At 41.2% G+C, this 15,644-nt stretch overlaps 1 protein-coding gene across 5 annotated transcripts in view; it reads right to left on the bottom strand.

Moving 5' to 3' along the window:
* Positions 1 to 14,851, bottom strand: part of SLC37A1 (solute carrier family 37 member 1) — a 35,197-nt gene extending 20,346 nt beyond the window's left edge. Inside the window, exons 1-10 of one of the 5 annotated variants that reach the window (XM_068684924.1) lie at positions 14,475 to 14,851; positions 12,849 to 13,025; positions 11,443 to 11,702; positions 9,756 to 9,837; positions 8,717 to 8,843; positions 6,743 to 6,821; positions 5,754 to 5,889; positions 4,173 to 4,249; positions 2,169 to 2,335; positions 1,366 to 1,403 (exon numbers count right to left, since the gene is read on the bottom strand). In XM_068684924.1, coding sequence (XP_068541025.1) covers positions 1,366 to 1,403; positions 2,169 to 2,335; positions 4,173 to 4,249; positions 5,754 to 5,889; positions 6,743 to 6,821; positions 8,717 to 8,843; positions 9,756 to 9,837; positions 11,443 to 11,498 — 762 coding nt within the window. In that variant the 5' untranslated portion in view covers positions 11,499 to 11,702; positions 12,849 to 13,025; positions 14,475 to 14,851. Of the gene's footprint in view, positions 1 to 1,365; positions 1,404 to 2,168; positions 2,336 to 4,172; positions 4,250 to 5,753; positions 5,890 to 6,742; positions 6,822 to 8,716; positions 8,844 to 9,755; positions 9,838 to 11,442; positions 11,703 to 12,286; positions 12,524 to 12,848; positions 13,026 to 14,474 lie in introns of all 5 variants that reach the window. The other 4 variants (XM_068684916.1, XM_068684906.1, XM_068684939.1 and 1 more) reach the window with 4 other exon arrangements.
* Positions 14,852 to 15,644: the final 793 nt, after the last annotated feature.

Below are 15,644 nucleotides of genomic sequence, written 5' to 3'. Positions count from 1 at the left end.
GCTCCAACACTTCTCTCATGCATGGGAAACTCCAAGACCTTCTTTTGCCCTACTGTTCTTCCAAAGAACTGGTTGTTACACAGCTACTTTTCCTAATGTTCTTTTTGTTCTCTTGTCTATTATTTTTCTCTTTTTCTGCTTGAATGGCCTCCCTCCTCCTGGGTTATAGCAGCACAAGGCAAGAAAAGAATCATCTTCTCATGTAGTAGCTAAAGTTTTCTAAGGCACATCTCTCTGTCATTGACATAGCTCTCTACATTACTTAATTTTGAGCACATAAAAAGTCTTGTGATCTTCTGTGTAAAACACATTGGGCAAATACCAGCCTGTAACTACCTCCCAACCTACATTTAAATAGTGTTTGAACAACCTTGTACTAATATTTAAGGCAGAAGGATTTCCTTTTGAAAACAAATAAAAGTTCTAACTTTGCTGCCACAATGTCACGAGAAAGCATATATGCAATGTTTAGCAACACAAAGAAAGCTCAGAAAGCTTCAGGCACGTATTTTAAGCCTGTTTCACCACTGCCTTGAGTGGTCAATCTCTGATACTGGATTTTCAAACTCCTGCATGGTATGTGCCCTTGTGATCCAGGCAGCATGTGTCCCACAAAAGAAAACAGTTTGTGTGTATGATAATGCATTTATAGCCTAGTGAGGTTTGCTACCTTGCAAAATAGTTCACTATCCTGCCAAAACTTAAGCCCTTGAAGTATAAGCTCTTCTAAACCAGCAACATTCATTGTCTTGATACCAGTAAAGTGTGTAATCAATACATTCTTAAAACTCATCTGATGTTTAAAAATAAATCATCTGCGTATAAATAGCATCTTCACTCTTGAAGATTTCAAAATTTGACTAGGTAAGCCCTAAGCGATCTGATCCAATGGCAAAGGTAGACCTACTATGAGCAGAAAGTAGGATCAGATGATTTCCAGAGGTCCCTTCCAACCTGATTTTTTCTGATTCCACAGAACATACAATATTGTGTTGTCAATATTGAGGTCAAAATGATCTGAATATACTCAGGAAGAGTGGAAGAAAATAAGGTACAGGAAGAGTGGAAGAAAATAAGGTAACTCAAAGAAAGATGAACAGTTTTTACTTGGTTCACTGTACTAAGTTCATCCGTTACAAAACCTTAGCTAAAATACATTCATTCACCTTCTTGATTCATACTGCTTTGATAGAAAGGAAGCTCCTGGTTTACTTCTGAAGCACAGAGGGCAAATCATTCCCTCAAATTTGGGTCAGTTATAACAACCTGGCGCATAAGGGCCATGCAGATTATCTGATTACCAGAACTACCATAAACCTGTATATTAGAAGGCAAAAAATCAGAGTAGAAAATGTATTCACTTACACTGGATGGTGTGGAGGAGCAACTTATATCTTTAGGATCTGAAACACAGTAACACACACAGTTAAACTGAATGTAAACACAAAGAACCTGTCTTAAAACACCTATCAGTAGTGTCATTTACCACTAATATGCCAACAGTACCGATAACACAAAAGTAGTCCTGATATAAACATTTAATTGTATATTTAGGGGAAAAGAAAAGAGAGCTCCATGGTACCGTTCCCATCCTAAGACCACTGTAAGTACTCTTCTGGCAGTCCAGCTCATTGCAGCACTCTAGTTGTGTCTACAGAGCTTTTTCCTTCCTCATATAGGACAGTTACAGCAAAATAAGCATTCATAGTATCTCTGAGTCCACAGAGGAAAAAGAGAAGGCATTCCTTTTTAATTTCTTATTTAAGGTGACAGAAGATGCTCTATTGGCTGATTCCTGTACTTTGTAGTACAGGATATAGATGCCATGGGTTGAATGGTAGCACTGAGCATACAGTACAGCTAGGTGGGGTATTCTACTTTCAAATGTACCTCACTTGAAGGATTTATAAAGACAGAGAAGTAAAGACAGGGCAGTGGACTGAATTCTGTAGTGTTACTCTCTCTCTCAGGTATGCCAGAGTCTGAGTGTATAAACTCTTCTGACATACACGGGTTTTTCTCCATCTGGTTCTAGGAGTAAGGTGTTTCAGTACTGGTGTACCTTGAGGAATATTCCTTAACTATGCCCTGGAACATCTTGCTTAAACTGCTGGTGTTCTTTCACCATAAGGAGCCCCTCCACGATTCTATTACACTAAAGCACTTACGTTCAATAAGAAAGAGGAAACAAAATATTCCCATCACTGCAATGATAACACCGGGCATCACAAAGGAGAGACCCCAGCACGTAGACACCCAATAAGCAGCAATTAAGGATCCCAAGATATTTCCCACTGAAGTGTGCGAATTCCAGATCCCCATGATCAATCCTCTCCTGCACAGAAAACAAACAAGCAAACAAATAAATAAAACACACCAAAAAACCCCACAAACATTTCTTATCTTTCCAACAATAAGCATTATTATCTTGAGAGAAGTATATCAAAAAGACTGCTCAACTGTGATGTCTGTGAAATACTTGAAATCTTATTGTTCTGCAACTAAACACTTCTTTATCTCTACGTCTTTCATCTTTCAAAGCACCTAAATATTAATAGAAGTGTTCGAAGTACTCCTCTGTACATGACAGAGCTCATCCTGCATTTAATGGCATTTAAAGACACCATTAGGGCTTCCACATTCCTGGACAGAGTTTCTTTGATAAAAACATGTATGCAAATATTGTGTAGCATATACATGCTAAGTCTGATGCTTCTGTGAATGGAAGTCCCGTAGGCATATTGCACAAGTAATCTGATGCTTTGGGGATATGTTAGACAGAAGAAAACTATCTGTACAGGACAGGTAAAGCAAATTCAGTGATTTCTTATCACATCCTGGGCTTGCTAGGCACTAGTTTAAGGTAACACCTGTGCAAGATTGGCTCCAAGATATCAAACTATTGTCAGCCTGGAAATCCCAGAGTAGAGCTGCTGTAGAATAGCTGCAGCAGGACTAATGTAAACCACAAAAATCCTACTGAAGTCACAGCAGTTAGTGGTTTTTATCCTTTTAAGTCCTACTGAAGGCAAGGCAGTTTTCCCAAGAGTTTACCTGGAACAACCTAATTTTAACTAAAACAAGTCTTTTTCTTTGGCTGAAGACAAGATCCAAGAGGTCTGCTCATGTTTCAAGGAATCCGCGGCAAAATGAAAATGAGAACCAGCTCACTAACTTTCAGACCAGAGCCCTACACATCAATCCATTATGCAAACTCTTAAAAATCCATTATACAGACTCTTGCTTTTGCACAAAACAATCTGAATGTGTCTGCTGTACACAGACTTACCAATTTTGTTCAGTATTTTATGATGGTTATCATTCTCTCTATGTTGTAACTAAAGAGGCTTCAGGGACTACAGAAAACTAGTTTGAGACTGTATTTTCTTAATTGTCCCATGATTTTATATAGAAAGCTCACACTGAATTTTCATGTCTTCCTCTTGAAGCGATTGACAGTAACTTCATTCAGTGATATCTACAGTGGACACCACTACAGCAGCATTATTGCTACAGGCATCAACCATTATCAGAGACAATGAATTCAGCACGCAGCTCTCACAAAATTTATGGAAAGTTTCTGTGTGGTATGACAAAACAAGCATTATGAGTGACCTCTAGTTAGGATTTTTTAAAAAAAGATGGATTTAAAGAAAGTGGATGTATTTAAAGAAAGGTTAAGTCAGCTGCCACATCTATTTTCCTTTTTAAACTAAATTTCAAGTTTTTGTAAGTGTGTTAGGAAAAAGATTAATATTAGACAAAAAGATATTTTTAGAGCTATAGCCTAACAACTGCTTTGAAACACAAATGAAAACACAGGAAATCCTATATTAAAAAGGCACAATTACAGCCTTTATTAAAAGTGGATTTAGATTGATGATATTTGCAAGAATTCTTCTCAATTCAATTCCAAAATACTTCCTCTGAAAAAATAAACATCAGACTAAGGAGCCACCAGAGAACACTCATTTGACATGACAGAGAATATTTCAAACTGCTGTGCAAGCAAACCAGCATAACAAGGATAACTCCTCTCAAGGATCCACCTAACTGCATGTTTTATCACCAAATCACTGAAGCAACATATAGATACTTAAACTGACTATAATATTACAGCCCCAAAATGTGTTGATTTGTACTTCCGAAATTTTGGATTACGGATTATTTACCTTCCTTTTCCAAACCAGTTGCCAATACATGTAACGACACTTGGCCAGCCAGTAGTTTGCACCAACCCATTAGCTATCTGAAAGTATACAGAAATAATAATAAACAAACATACCCAGTATTAAGTCAGGTTCCTACAGAACTCCTGCTGGGTGCTGTGCTGGGAAAAGGAAGCCTATGCAACTGCTTCGAATTTAGAAACTTAGTACAGGAGTTTCAAAAGCATTCTTTTCCAAGAAACAAACAGGTTACAGTATTTCACAGATATTCTTCCCTCTACCTAAATATTTCCAATTATCTTATGATGTAAAACACACCAAAAAAAATAAAACACATGCTTATCCAAAAACATATTTCACAGAACTGAACAGACAAGCCAATTCCCTTTATGATAAGAGCTATATAAAGCTTTGCTTGGTTTGAACATATGGCAAAGCACGTTTGCAATCAAAGTGAAAAAGAAAAGCTTTAGGGAAGACTGGACAACTGAACATTAGTTTAAAAATGATTAAAAGACATATGCAAATAAACTGAGAGGAGAAACTTAACGTACTGTATTCTGGCTGAAGTGAGAACTATTTCAGCCTGCATGTTGCAAAGTTCGTAAGGAAATCCTAACTCAACTCCTAAAAAGCTCCCTATCTAGAATTACACATTAAAACAAAGATGACAGCATAATAATTCACACGTACAACGAGCATCTACCAGTTAGGCTGGTGGCGTGAGGCTGTCCTTTGCATTACAGGATTCACTGTCCACATCACGTGGCGCAGCATTGTTAGGCTCACTTAGACAAACCTTAAGGGTGCTAGCTCTGGTCTTGGAAACCACAAAAGCCTTGGGGGCAGTGACATGGTTAAACAGGTGACTTAGTGAAATGGTTATTAAAGCTTTCAGGGCCCAAGTTAGTATTGCTGCGTGTCATGTCGCACAACGCCATGCAAACATGCCAGCTGTGGAAGTGCTACTGAGATAACGCAAAGAAAGCAGCAGTGCGAGATGCAGACCTGTTCAAAATGACTCAAATGCTAGTCATGTCCTGGTCACGACCTAAACTCCATTTTAGATCAATCATAAATATTTGTGTGATGCCTGATTAGATCTGCAAGTGCTCTGAAAAATCCCACGCGATGAATTTTCATTACAGGAGCTGCCTGTTCTCAGCCACACGAAGGTGGGAGACTTCATCATTAGCAGCATAAATGTAATTTTCCTGCACAGAAAGCCAGGATGCGTCACTCAGGTCTTGGCAGACTGACAGAAATAAATACATTTGTTTTAAAACTCGCCCACATTTAAGCTTGCAAAGATTTGATCAATGATTTGACACAGATTGAAACACTAATTTGTTTTCAAAGATTTCTTCCATTAAAAAAATAAAAACAACATTTTTTAAAAATAAAACCTGAGGTGATCCATTCAATCATTTCCGACTGTTGTCAATGGCAATGTATCCCAGCCTTCAGATCTTCCCATCTAACCACTAATCACAATTTGCAACTCAAAAGAAAAAAAGAAAGAAAAACAATACAACACTAAAAAACACCATGGAAACTCAAGTGTCTAGGTAACATTGTGCCTACCTGGGCCATTATGTAAAACCACAGGTTATGTATATTATAGAAATAACCCAATCCAAACATTGCAGTGAAGAGTCCGCTGGCAAGCATTCCGACTGTCAGATAGTAGCGGATAGGTAGCCGTTCTCCTATTATCCCACTTGAAACGTGGAAGGAAAGAAAAAGAAAAGCTATAATTAAAAATGAGATCACACCCCAAGCTTTCAGGAAGAAAGAATATTTTGTGCTGCTTAATTCAGGTTGAGGAAAAGCTTTAATGGTAGTTCATTTTTTTCCTCACAGAAGCAAATGGGTTTTTTTAGCACTTGTTAGAATAAAGCAGCAAACATTTCATGTTCATTAACTGACAAGTGCTGTCATCTGCACAACCATCTTTCAGGGAGCTACTCACCTGCAGCACATTGGAAGTGACTACTTGGAGAATTATTTTCCCAATGACCCATGACATAGTACATCTGAACCCATTTAAAGTGAGACTTACCTCTGTTGCTAATGACTTTGGTTATGAAGGTCCCACTTTTAGTGAATAAAAAGAGGCATCTCCAAATGGGAGTTAATATTGTACACTTTACGATGGGTTTGATGCATTTTTATGAGGTGTCTGGTACTGTTCTTCGACTACAAAGAAAGCCAGGACAGTCACCTTTGTCCACATATGCACGTTTGACACAGATAAAGTCTGGGGATGTGTATCCTAGCTCCAGTGCAACATGAAGGAAGACAGGCTAGACCACAAGCTGGAAAGCATTCCTGTATAAGGCAGTCAGATGGGGGTAAAAATCTTTCTACATACCAACAGGTATGCTACCACTGGGAACTCAGGATTTTGCATTTTTTTCCCCAGCAACTAGCACAGAAATGGGAGAATGACATCCAAGTTCTCATTCTCTCCATCAGAAACTTTACAATCAGAGAGGACAACATCTCAGAAGCAGTACAGCCACTTATGTTAACAGTGAGTGATAAAGCAGCCTTCCGAGAGAGAGATTTACCTTAAGTACATTCCAATTGCATATGCACACAGGAATGAGTAATCCAGTGCTCCCAATAACTGCTTGTAGTTATTCTTATCTAAGAATATACGTTCAAAACAAATCATCAGTCTAAACATAGCAGTAACTTGCCAACATTTCTACATAATATAGGAAAAAAAGTTAGTGAATATGCATTGATATTTAATTTTAAATGGACACTTTTAAAAGGGACTTAAGCGTGCATTATGCAAAATGCATTTAACAACAATAACAAAAATCTACAATTTATGCTGTTATCTGTAATGTATTAGAAACATATTGCTAGGCACACTCTTAATTCCACTTTATTCATTTGAGTTGTTAGGAAAGAAGAAACAACAGTTATTAACAAGGTCCCCTCTTCTTACAGCTCCTTAGACAAAACAAACAAATAACACAAAACAAAGCCCTAAACTTTAATGGGCCTTCTTAAAAGCACAGTGGAAAGATATGTTTCAAATGTGTGGTCCTAAAAGCCAAAACAGCTTAAATAATCCATCATCATCCAGGCTTTTAAGTAGTCATCTTAATACAATTTATAGAATGGTTAATCTTTCACATTTCAATCCCCAAATTCTCACAAAGCACAGTGATAGAAGTATTGTTTTTGTTGTTGTTGTTTTTTAAAAAGAAGTCCAGCTCTGTACAAGAAATGACCATAATCACAGCAAACGGCACTTGGAAGAGGCAGGGATGCAGCAGACGGAACTCCACCCAGTTAGAAACACCACGTCTAGTCTCAAGTGACCTGAGCTCATACCAAGACAGACAATTTGTGTATTTGCAAGGAGCCACAATTTCCACTGACTTTGAGAGAATAAAGGCAAAGTTATTAAAACATTCCTCTTTCAGTGGTGCTACCAGCTTGCCAGTTATGCTGAAAGAACAAGTCTAGGGCACACCCCAAGGGGCAGCTTTGCAATAACACACGTGTTCATGGAAAAAAAGAAGGACATGAGCTCAGAAGTTTTCAAAATTAGGAAAGCTAACTTGTGGTTTAGACAAGCAAGTGCAGTCTCCCCTTGGTCGAGAGGCAAGAAACAGCAATCAAGTTTTACTGCAACCCAGAGCATTTGGAAAACGTGTGAAACTACATCATTTCAGTACACTGACTACCTTGCAGCAGGCAGTTAATACATAGAATTCTGTCCACAGAAAACCAAGAGCTCAGATCTTTAATTACCTTGGAAAAGAGGGGGATTTTTTTTTTTTTGTAATTTGATAATTAAAGAACAATTAGAATGGATTAACTGATTGCCAGATAGACTGGAGTGAACTAGCACACTGATAGAATGGACTACTCCACTCCACTGATGTTCTTGGCAGAGATGAAAGTACCAAGGAATGATTCAAAATCTCTATTAAGTTCAAATATAATGAAATTTGAAGTTACTTTGTAAGTAACTTCACTTTTTTTTTTTTTTTTTTAAAGTAAAAGACCAGGTTTATAAGTTAGCAACTCTGTTCTGTAATAAAGTGCCACATTTTTTTTTCATTAAAACTGCAAAAAAAAAAAAAATCTTTCTGGCAGAGAGAGACTCTGAAAAGTTCCAGTTTAGATAAACACTAAGTAATTTCATTTAAATTACTGCTGAACCTTGAACTAACACAGCAGAAAATCATAATGATTTATTTTATTCTGTCCCCTCTTCTTTGTTAATAAACATTCTAAAGACATATCTAAACCTCTACATAGTCCCATTTACTGACTGAAAGTGTTCTACCGAAACCATCTCAAAGCTCTAACAGGTAAAATAATGTCAGTTTTTTAGAGCAGGCAAGACATTAAGTCTTGACTTAACTTGTTTTGGAAAAACTAATGAGAACATTGGAAAAAATACCCTTCCCATATACATCTGAATCCCTCCACATAAGAAGGATAGCAAGAGACAGATAACCTAATTACTAATATCAGCACATTGTTATGGAACAAAAAGGAAAAAAACGCCTTACCAAATGGTTCCCAACCACACTGAGATGCATTAGATGGCTTTTTGACAGGCTGAATCTGGGCAGCATATTCTCTGTAGGAGCTGAGCTCAACTTCATGCGAAGCAGCACAATGCTTATGCAGCTCTCCCTGATATAGAAAGGAAATTTGAGACTGAAAATTTATTCGTGATAGAACCCTGTTAAACTCCATTCAGCAACAAAATTAATAATTCTAGTTCTACATGAACCTGTGTCAAATCCACTAAAACCAGTAAAATTCTAAGTCATTAATTGCTTGGTATTTTGCTGAGTGAAGCCACCATTACATCTAAAAGCAATCACCTGGCCAGTAATATGCTACAGTGAATTGGCGTTTCTGACACTGCAGGATTTCAAAATTAGTCACTAACATCAAGCTATTTTGCCCATTTTTACTCATCAGTTATATATAACCACCCTGGGCGATTTGATTTGTGTTTGGTAAGTTACAGATGCATGAGATTAGAATAATAATAATTTAAAAAAAACAGGTATAGATAATATCTTGTCACCAGCTTCACTGAGAACCGAAGTGAAAAAAAAAGAAATCCCATGGAGTGTGCAGCAATGTACAAAAAATCCCAAGTGTATATACAACTATGAATATGATGCTCAACAGCACTTGGAACAGTCTTGTAAACGTCGGTAAAATTTTATCGTATTTAACTCAATTTTATCACATTTAACTCATCAGTTACAAGAGCCTTTCTCAAACATAAGAATGTCAGGCTGTAAACTCTTACATACCTAGAGTTTAGATTAATTCGCATGAATAGTCTCAAGTGTAGGCATAGCTGTTCCAAAGAATAGAAGTACAAACAGTATTTTAGGAGTGGTGTCACTGACGTTTACTACGTAAATGTCACTGTGTGCCAACTTTATCAGGTTTTCATCTTTAAAATCATTCCAAGTTAAAGTTTAACATTGTCTTTCACAAAAGGAAGCACTGAAAAAGAAGACTACTTCCTCTTCTGATAACAGCTGAAGGATGTTTAAATAACAACATAGCAACCTTGCTTACCTTAACTATACTGATAGGTTTCCTTGATAGATGGAAGCTGGCGTACAAGAAGAAGGTGAGAGTGAAAATGAAGGCTCTATACCTATAATATAAAAAATAGATACATATTTGAAAGTGATTTTATTTGGATTTTACTGCTGTTACATACAAATGTTACACAAGTCATTTGTAACCTTGGAATAGTTTGAGAACTTTTTTCATGTTCTCTAACAGCCAGAACCACCCTAGCAGTAGCACTGCTTTAGAACACCTGCTCCGGCTTTGGAAGGGAGTTTTGTGATGTACAAACATGGACAGGAGTTTTGTGATATACTACAGAGATAATCTGCCTTGTTTACAACCTTTCTTTGCGGGCTATTAAAAGGCAGTTCAACATTAAACACAGTCAGATCTCATTTTTCACAGTCTCACCCAGGTTTCTGCTACAATTAAGACATAAATAATGGCTGAGTTGTCAATTTAGCTCCTATGGATTATTATTTGTTTCTTTCCTTACTGCTTTGTGGATTTTTGCTTTATTTTTGCCTTCTTCTGCATCAACAGAAATCAACCACTTCTAGAGACTGAGGTACAGACAGACACTGACAGTGTGTACTGGAGCACACGAACATAATTATCCAGCCTTGGGATTGAAAAGACTTTTTCCCCTCACACCTTGCTGGCACTCATTTTTTTTTCCTGCAGTTCACCTGAATTATAAGGGAATCTCATACTCCCTGCCACTGCAAGGGTTAGGCAAAGACAGCAAACTGATCTATTCTATTCCCTCCCTGTTTAAGGAGAGTTTTGTGGATTTCTATTTTTAACAATACAATGGGATCAGAGCAAATCTACTCTCTCCTTCTAGCCTTGATCTTAATGTAAAAATCTGCAAATAAAACCGCATATATACATACTATATACCAATCTGATAACTTAGTAAGGTCCTTCATTGTCAATTAATCTTCAATCATTTTTTGCCTAATAAACTTCTACATAACAAGTGTTTTGTCTTATAGTTCAGGCATACTCATAAAGACACTAAAAAAAAAAAAAAAAAAGGTGGGTTAAGTGAGTTATCCTGTAAGCTAGGTTATTCACTCCCATTACTGCAGGCATCTTTGTGAGTGATAAAAACACAATGACTCTGTCCTTGCTGCTTTACTAAATAAAGTAAGTGATAAATTGTTCCAATGGGAATTGCTTGGTCCTTCATTTGTTTTTTGTTACTCACACACAATTTACTCAGTATTCTCTCTCTAAAAGAACAAGAACCAATGCCATCCACCTTCAAGGATTAACTTTCAAAATATTTCAAAAAAAAAATATTACAGTAGCAAGAACTAAGATCATAACTCTAAAGGTCTGTATCACACATCAACTTATGGGGAAGACTATGTACTTCTTATTAATACAAGAAGGCTAATCTCGAGCATCCCCCTCAACTATGAGTTTGAAAGCAGAACGATGAAATTTATCTCCTCAAACGCACAACTTGAAAAGGACAAAAGAATTTACTGTCTAGCATACTTGACAAATACTTTTATAACAAGTAAGTATTTCTCACATTTTACAACTGACTACATTTTTTTGCTGTATATACCCAGCCATGAAAAGGCAAAAACAGAGCAAGGCAACAGAATCATCTTCCCCAGATACAAACTCATATAGTCTAAAATAAAGAGCAGCACCATACTTGAAGACTTACCACTGATCTCGTGAAAATGAAGTGATGAAGCGAATCCCAGGAGGAAGCTGAGCCATCTACAGCTGGTATCAAATTTTAGGCGACACGATTACGCGCTTGTGAAAATGTTAGCTCCTGTTCAGAATGTGTAACAGAGATCCTCCCCGAGCTGTGCAACTGTAGGCTGTTCACAAACTCGGAAGATCTCTCTTTAGATCCTTTTCTTTCACCTTCAGTCACTACGTTTCCAATTCTTTACCCTGTTTCTGTTAATTGCTGATCTGTAAATAAGAAAAGCTGGTAAGTAAATATTCTCATCAAGGTATTATAAAATTTTCTAATCACAATATTTCAACTGCAATGACCTATTCCAGATAAAAGCCATTACCATAACTTCTAGATATCGAAAGTGTAATGGAGAACTCTAAGCCAGGAAAAATTGCAGCCTTTTCTGAATTTTATCATGGCTAATCTATTTTGAGAAGCAAGCACAGGATAAGGTAACAGGGGCAGAAGGAAAAGATGCACTTAGAACATGATTCCAAAGCCTGCTGACATCAATACACTGCTTTTGTCCCAGAAAAGAGTACAAATAGGTAATTATCCACCTTAGAAAGATCTATTTTAACATATCAGAAACATTCACGAGGCTGAAATTTGCTACAAAGGTGACTGTAGTGTTTTCAACCCAGAACAGAGAACCCTCCAGCTTGAGGTCCTGTGTGGCTGAACAATGCTGCCAGCAAGAATTGACTGGCACTCCCTCCTCCAGCCTGATTCCCTTGTCCCAGTACCAGTGCTGCACAAAGCACCAAATCATCAGCAAACCTGGAAAAACAAACCAAAAGTTTCCCCACTAGCTCACCCAGGGGCCAGGCAGCACAAAGGAGAAGGCAGGCTTGCGTGCAGATGTGACATGCAGGGCAACTGTGAGACCATGTCAGCATTGATCCAGTTTGGTTTAAAACATCGTAAGGTTCCTCCTGCTTCTTCAAACTCTGGCCAAAACCCCTCATCAGAAACAAAACCGCAGTGTATCCTTTATTGCAGGTTACTGCAACAGGAACTGGCTGCAGTGACTTCGCAGCAAGTCTTGAGTCAGCTGTAAGATGACAAAAGGCGCTGTGGGCAAAGGGAGTGCCTGCAACCCATGCCAGCAAACCTAGCCTCCCTGTGTGCCAACAGCAGAGCCCTCCCAGCAGGATGGTAAATGACGTACGAGGTAGGACTAGGACATCAGCAGCAGTCTCCCTGACCAGGATCAGCACCGTAACTCCTACCCTGCTGGCAGCACAGCTGGTAGGCTTCAAGCCAGCTCCGGCCACTGCCACGCTCCTGGACCAGCTCTCCCGGCAAACAAGGGGAAGCGAGCTAAAGGGAAACCTCTGAAGTCAACACACTGGCCAAAACTAAGGGTCTGTCCTAACCTGGGAATTTTAGAGGCTGCCACATGACAGGGAGATGAATGAGCCTCTCTCCTCTCCTCTATTGCAGAAAGCAAAGCTGATTGTCTGTCCGCAGCCGGCTGAGTGGCAACACTGAACACAATTCTGTTGTGTCAACGCTGGCAACTTGGAAACTTCAGTATCCACACAGGCTTTTTCCTGTTAAGTGGGAGAAAACTACCACCTCTTCACGTAACAGACTATCACACCAAAAACCCAAGGGTCTGGTCCCTTATGCAGACACATATTTTTGTCATACCTTTAATTTTTCGTAATGTCCTTGACATCTCCCTTCTCCGGAAGCGAATAGACCTGCTAATCTTGTTCGGCACGTTCCACCTCCCCCCCCTGCCCTGAATCAGGCTGTGCAGTTAATCAGCAAACCCCATAATCATTCCCACCTCTCCTGCCACGAGTTTCCTACCTCTTCTCTGTGGCTGCTAGGGCTAGGAAGAGTATAACCTTACCTTTCACCCCTCATCCAAGCCCAACCATAGCTTCCCAACTCCCTACGTGCCAGACCTTACAGCCATTCATTGATGGTCCAAACAGCTGATCTATCAGACAACCTGCCCTGAGATAGCTCCAGTGGGAGAAGAAATGCAGGAGGAAAAAAGAGGTGGGCACGACCAGCCACCACAGAGCAGCTTCTTCCACCCGTAGCACACCTGTTTCAGAATCCCAACCCTACCTTCTCTCTCAGTTAACTCAAACAACAGAGCTATTATTTAAGTGACCTTACTCTAAGTGAGGGGGCAGAAATATTTACTGGGAAAAAAAAAAAAAAAGCAAGAAGCTAGCAAAATAAATAAATAAAAAAGATATCTTAAGCCTCTTCAAATGGTTCCCTTTAAATATAAGGCAATCGCCATCACAGAAAAGGAATTGTTTAACAGGTTACTATTAGGTTACTATTTAACAGCTTTAGTGTAAACAGTCTCAAAAAGACTTCACCCATCTCACAAAAGGTTTCATTGCTAGGTGTTCGCAGGAGGCTGCGCACCTGCTGCACAGCGCATATTCACGCCCCCTCCTGCTTTTTCTAAAAACCAAACACCAAAAAACACACCACCAACAACCACCTCCTAACTCCTTACTGTAAATCCAGAGTCCGGAGGCCCCAGCAGTCCAAGGGCTGAACTATCAGCAGCCTTTTGGGAGCTACACCCTAACTCTACTTGGCAGGGGCTGATTTCATCTTATCTTCTGCAGGCGGGGACGCAGACACTGGCCTTACTGTGTCTGGAGAGCATTGCGTGACCCAAGTTCTCACTTACTTCTCAGCTCCATGTCTCCATCCCCGTAACTCCACAAGCTCCCCTGCCGTGCAGGTTGTGCATTTATTGACAAATAAACGCAACACAGCGAGGAAACTCGTGGCAGTAAAACTGGCGAAGGGGTTATTAGGCACACATCCTGCTGCAGCCACAACAAATAACCAGGGCGCCCTTTGTATTTTGGTTTCACTAACGAAGGCTGAGGACGAAATTCAGCCTCTTGACGTGGCCTTTCATTTTCGGTACCCGTTTTACCTGGTGGCAGGCGAGCAGCCTTGCTTCCTCCTGCCACGCGTGAGGCGACGCTGCCATCCTCTGCGCCCCTACTTACCTCCCAAACTTCACGCTGCTCCTTCAAGGCGTCCCACACGAAGCTCAGCTCCCCCCTGTTGAGGGAAAACAGGGTCATTTGGGACCGGCTTTTCCCACTGAAGATGCTTGGAAAGCCTTGGCTCGGGTGCTGGGAGGCACCACACGAAGCTCCTTCAGTTCCTCATGGGGGCAGGGGCTGCAGACACCCTGAGGCACAGACCTCAGGCGCTGGACCCCGCACCCCAACCAGCACCACCCCGACCCGCTGGGCTCTCCGGGGAGCAGCAGGGAGCCCGGCCTGCCTCATGCCGGCCTCAGGCCGAGGCAGCAGCGGCACCGGGACGAGCACAAAGGCACGGCGGGGGCACGGGCGCCGCCTCCCGATCGGCCCCCGGGGGGGCGCGGCAGGTGGACGGCACCCCCCCCCCCGCTCCTTCCCGGTCCCCTCCCGCTCCCTCCGTGTCCCTCGGAGCCTACCCTCCGCCGCCTTCCTGCTCCGTGCCCGAGCCCACAGCGGCCGGGCGAGGCTGCCGGGCCGCCCGGGCCCCTCCCCGGAGCTCCGAGCCGAGCCCAGCCATGCCGGGGGGAGCTGAGCGCCCCGCGGCGGCAGGGCGGGCACGGCCCGGCTCGGCTCGGCTCGGCTCCGGGCCCCGCTGAGGGCCCTGAGGGGGAAATGGAGCCCCCCCCCCCCCCCATGGGCAGGCTGGTTCGGGAAACTGACGGGGAAAGCGTGGGGTTGCCGCTGGGTTCTGGGGTTTGGGCTGAGGAGAGGGAAGGGGAAGCACGGGGGAAGGTCCGTGGGATGTGCCGTCCCCGGCTTGCAGGGGTGAGAAGCTGGCCCCTGCTCTGGTGGTTTCATCGCTGAGCAACCAAGCCTTTCTCCCTTCAAATTGCGAGGGCAAGGGTCTCGGGGTTACACTGCACCATCGCCAATGCCGCTGGGTGCTGCTTTCCTGCTGCTTTCCTGCTTGTCGCCAGCAGATGTTGGCTCCTGCTCAGGCTCACGGCTGTCTGGCTGTGATCTGGGAGTCCTGAAGCTGAGGTTCAAAAAAAAAACAAACACGACACACACATAGGAAAAAACTTTTTGGTGTCTGTGTCTATAGTTGCCCTCCACATTTACCATCATGAACCAGACCAAGGAAGGACTTCAGGCCTCCTAATGCTGTGCAGGTGTGCCATGGAAATG

Source organism: Anas acuta, chromosome 1, assembly GCF_963932015.1.
Source record: "Anas acuta chromosome 1, bAnaAcu1.1, whole genome shotgun sequence".
Classification (NCBI taxonomy): domain Eukaryota; kingdom Metazoa; phylum Chordata; class Aves; order Anseriformes; family Anatidae; genus Anas; species Anas acuta.
The sequence above is the reverse complement of the archived record's forward strand: the minus strand, read 5'-3'. Positions and strand labels throughout refer to the sequence as shown.